The following is a 3,474-nucleotide window of genomic DNA, read 5'->3' on the forward strand; positions in this document are numbered from 1 at the left end:
TACAATTCAATTTGTTTTTTACAATAAAAGTAGAAAAAGAAAAAAAGAAAAAGAAAAAAAAAAACGGCAGTACACAAGTGAATTCTTATTGTTCTAAGGATTGAAACTGTAATTCCACCCTCCCCCCTCCCCCCTATAATCCCCCCTCCCTAACCCCCTTACGGCTTCGCAGGTCCCATGCCCGGCATAATTCTTTAACAAGCATTTAAGTATAATAAGGCCAACTAACTTTAAAATTTAAAAAAAGTAAGATAAAAGTAGCCAAAAAGAAAAAGGAAAAATAGTAGAAAATAAGAAATAATAAAAAAAAAAACACCCACACTCACACACAAAAAGGAGAAAGAAACAAAAAGGGTCATAAGCCCACTACGTTACCACAGCTTCCCATTATCTATAAATCTTAATCAATGTGACTCATTCCAAATTTCGATTATTTTACTACTTGCAGGGTTTCAAACTATATTAGAGCCAGGTAAGTTGATCAGTTAGAATTCCCCAACTAAAAATCTCCTTGCTTTGTCTATCTATTCAAACCTTTAATTTATCTCCTTTTTTATCCAAGTATCCAAACCTTTCTATAACACCATTAACTCAAATACTTCTTTCATTTTTCATTTCCAACACCTCCCTTTCTATCCTTACCCACCTCCACATATAAATTTTTTACCTTCCACCCTGCCTTTATCCATATCCACATATATATTTTATCCATATTCGTTGCTCCTCCCATATTTACTCCACTTTCCTGAAGATTCTCCGACCAAACTTTCTTAACCTTATATTAATATAGCAACTCAAACAAACATCAGCTTACGTTCTAGCCCCATGTAATCTAATTAAACTTTCGCTGCCCTTCCCTCTCCCACGCACCTCCCAACTCCGTTTGTCCCAAACCACAACTCAAAAAGATCACAATTTCCGCTCTCTTCACCTAAAAGAATAGTTCATGCGCAATTAAAGTTAGAGTTCAAACAAAATTTCTGTACAATATATGTCCCCAATCAGCAACGCTTCTTTCAGTCTCCATGTCTCATCATCGATATGCCACTTTTCCATTTTATCCCAGACGGAAATCATAAAGCTTTAAAAACATCGCTAGTCTTTATTCTTTAGTCTTCTGCCCTTCCGGAAGAGAAAAGCAACACGCTCCACCTTGTAACCACGTGTCTCGCTGTTTGTCTTCTCCTTCTCCCTGTCTCTCCCCAGATCCGGATGAATCAGGAAGTCCCGCCTTCAGGGTCTCGTAGTAAAATTTTCGGGCTTCACAGACAGAGTTAATGCGGTGTTTTTGGTCGCCAAATGTAACTGTAATACCAGCTGGGACTTCCCATCTATATGAAATCTGAGAGTTTCTGAGTTCTTCGGTTAAGAAAGCATACTGTCTCCTTGATCTTAACATTTGAAATGGTATTTCCTTAAAAACAATCAAGTCGTCCCCGTCAATTCTCAACCTCTTTCCGTAGAGCCTCTGTGTTATCTCATTTCTAGATTCCCTTGTAGTAAAGTATATTATTATGTCCCTCGGAAGCTGTCGCTGTTTTGCTACCCAGGAATTCTGGCGGTAAATTCTTTGAATCTGCCAATCAAAGTTAAGTCCCGGACTTCCCACCAAGCGGCTGAAAGCCTCAAAGAATGTCTGTTTCAAATTCTCCTGTTGGTTTTCACGCAGCCCTCTAACACGTATAGCAAAGGCAGACTTGTTATAATTTAATTTGACAATTTCTTTTTGTGCAGATTCAATTTCCTGTTCTAACGTTTGAATTTTTGATATCAGATTAAGGTTACTTTCTTCCAAAAGTTCCAATTTGTCCTCCGTTTCAGCAATATAATCTGTCATGACTGTCATTACCCCGATTATATCCTGCTTTGCCTGAGCAATTTTAGCATCAAATTCATCAGATAAATCCGAAATCAGTTGATTAATCTCCTGTCTGAAATCATTAAGCGTTTTAAGAAGGAATTCTTGTGTTAGCAAATCTCCCGTGGAGGGTGTAGGAAACAAGGGTAGCGGCTTCATGGCATTTTTGGGAGATATATTATTAAGGAGGCGCTTCTGTCTAAGTTTGGGAGCCATTCCAGAATAAAAATAAGAGAATCCAGCGAGCCAAAAATCAAAGTCTGTGCTCCCCTCAGATAATCTTTTAGCAATTAGTACGGAGAAGCCTTCAGGAGGGTAGGGTCAGCTAGCTGCGTCAGATCAAACACAAAAGCTACGAGATCGCCATCTTGTGACGCAGTTAAAAAAAGAAGAGAGGGAGCCTTTTGCGAGATTGAAGCTGGTATTTTAAATAGTAATAGAGAAAGTTCCTCGGGAATGTTCCCCGCCCGAATTGGCTTTTAAATAACTTAGTTTTGTCCTGGGGGGGAGGCAATCTGCCTAGGCTGCAAAAAAAAGCAGCGCGGAAAACTGGCCGGAGTAAAGGCTCAGCTAATGTTGAACCTCTTCTCCATTCACAGCAAAAAAAAAAAAGCTATGAATTACAAAGAGATCCTAACGACTGACCTTCTCCCTGCCCCTTTCTGCCAGAAAGGAGAGATATCTATAGATCTTATAAGATATACGAACCAGAGTCCTGGCAGGAGCTTTACTTAGCTCCCGACGGCGGCAGCCCCTCCCCTCGAAGCCCGATAAGGAGAGAAATCTTGACAGAAGCACTAGTGATAACCAAAGATAAGCTGATGAAAAGAACAGATGTTGGGTTTCAAGCTTTTATGAGATACAAAAGGAATAACATGTTGCCAAGAGTAATTTATACAAGATTTATTAAGAAAGTAACTGGAACATTAATGCTACAAATAGCAAGAGATATAAGACTGTACCATTACTGGAAAGATACAGGTTGATACAATGAAAATGCATAATAAAAAATTAAGCTAAATTTAGTTTACTAGTAGTATGTATAAAATGAAGTGACAATTGCTATATTAATTAATGATTAATAATGATAACAATACATATAGATATATTAGTTTGATAATATGAAATTTTATATAAACAACACATGGAGATTATGAGAGGAGGTTTAAAAGTTTTATCTAGAATATGTATAAAGATGTATTATGATTGGATGATTTTAGGATGATTTAATGGAATGTTATCTTAATTCTATTCTAGATTTTGAATATTATATATAAAAGGATGTAAAAAACAATTATAGTCAAATTAAGGTTGAGATATAATAATTGTGATATACATGAATATGCCCTAGAGTTTGTTATAAGATGGCTGGCTATATAAAAGTTAAATAAAATAAAATAAAATAAAAACAAAAGATTCTGATTAGTTTAGAGCTCTGGTATATGAGGGAATAATCATCTTGCTCAAACTGTGGCGAGCATCTTTGAAAGGATACTGGATTTGCATACTTCTTTTCTAATGTGTTTTGGAAATTGTTTATTAACTCCTTTTTGGCTTAAGGAACCTCTGGATCAACAGGTTTACAGCACAAAATTTGTTTCCTTCAATCCTTATTA

At 36.6% G+C, this 3,474-nt stretch overlaps 1 protein-coding gene across 1 annotated transcript; it reads right to left on the reverse strand.

The window, feature by feature from the left end:
- Nucleotides 1-309: 309 nt before the first annotated feature.
- On the reverse strand, nucleotides 310-2,344 carry LOC148044962 (uncharacterized). Its single transcript, XM_087717762.1, has 2 exons — nucleotides 815-2,344; nucleotides 310-765 (listed from the first exon to the last, which is right to left on the reverse strand). Exon 1 carries the CDS (start codon nucleotides 2,072-2,074, stop codon nucleotides 1,103-1,105), a length of 972 nt encoding a protein of 323 aa, XP_087573888.1. The 5' UTR covers nucleotides 2,075-2,344; the 3' UTR covers nucleotides 310-765; nucleotides 815-1,102.
- Between the last annotated feature and the right edge of the window lie 1,130 nt (nucleotides 2,345-3,474).

Source organism: Thamnophis sirtalis, unplaced genomic scaffold, assembly GCF_051295495.1.
Source record: "Thamnophis sirtalis isolate CommonGarterSnake01/CBP01778 unplaced genomic scaffold, rThaSir2_p1.2 scaffold_6, whole genome shotgun sequence".
In the NCBI taxonomy this organism is placed as follows: Eukaryota; Metazoa; Chordata; class Lepidosauria; order Squamata; family Natricidae; genus Thamnophis; species Thamnophis sirtalis.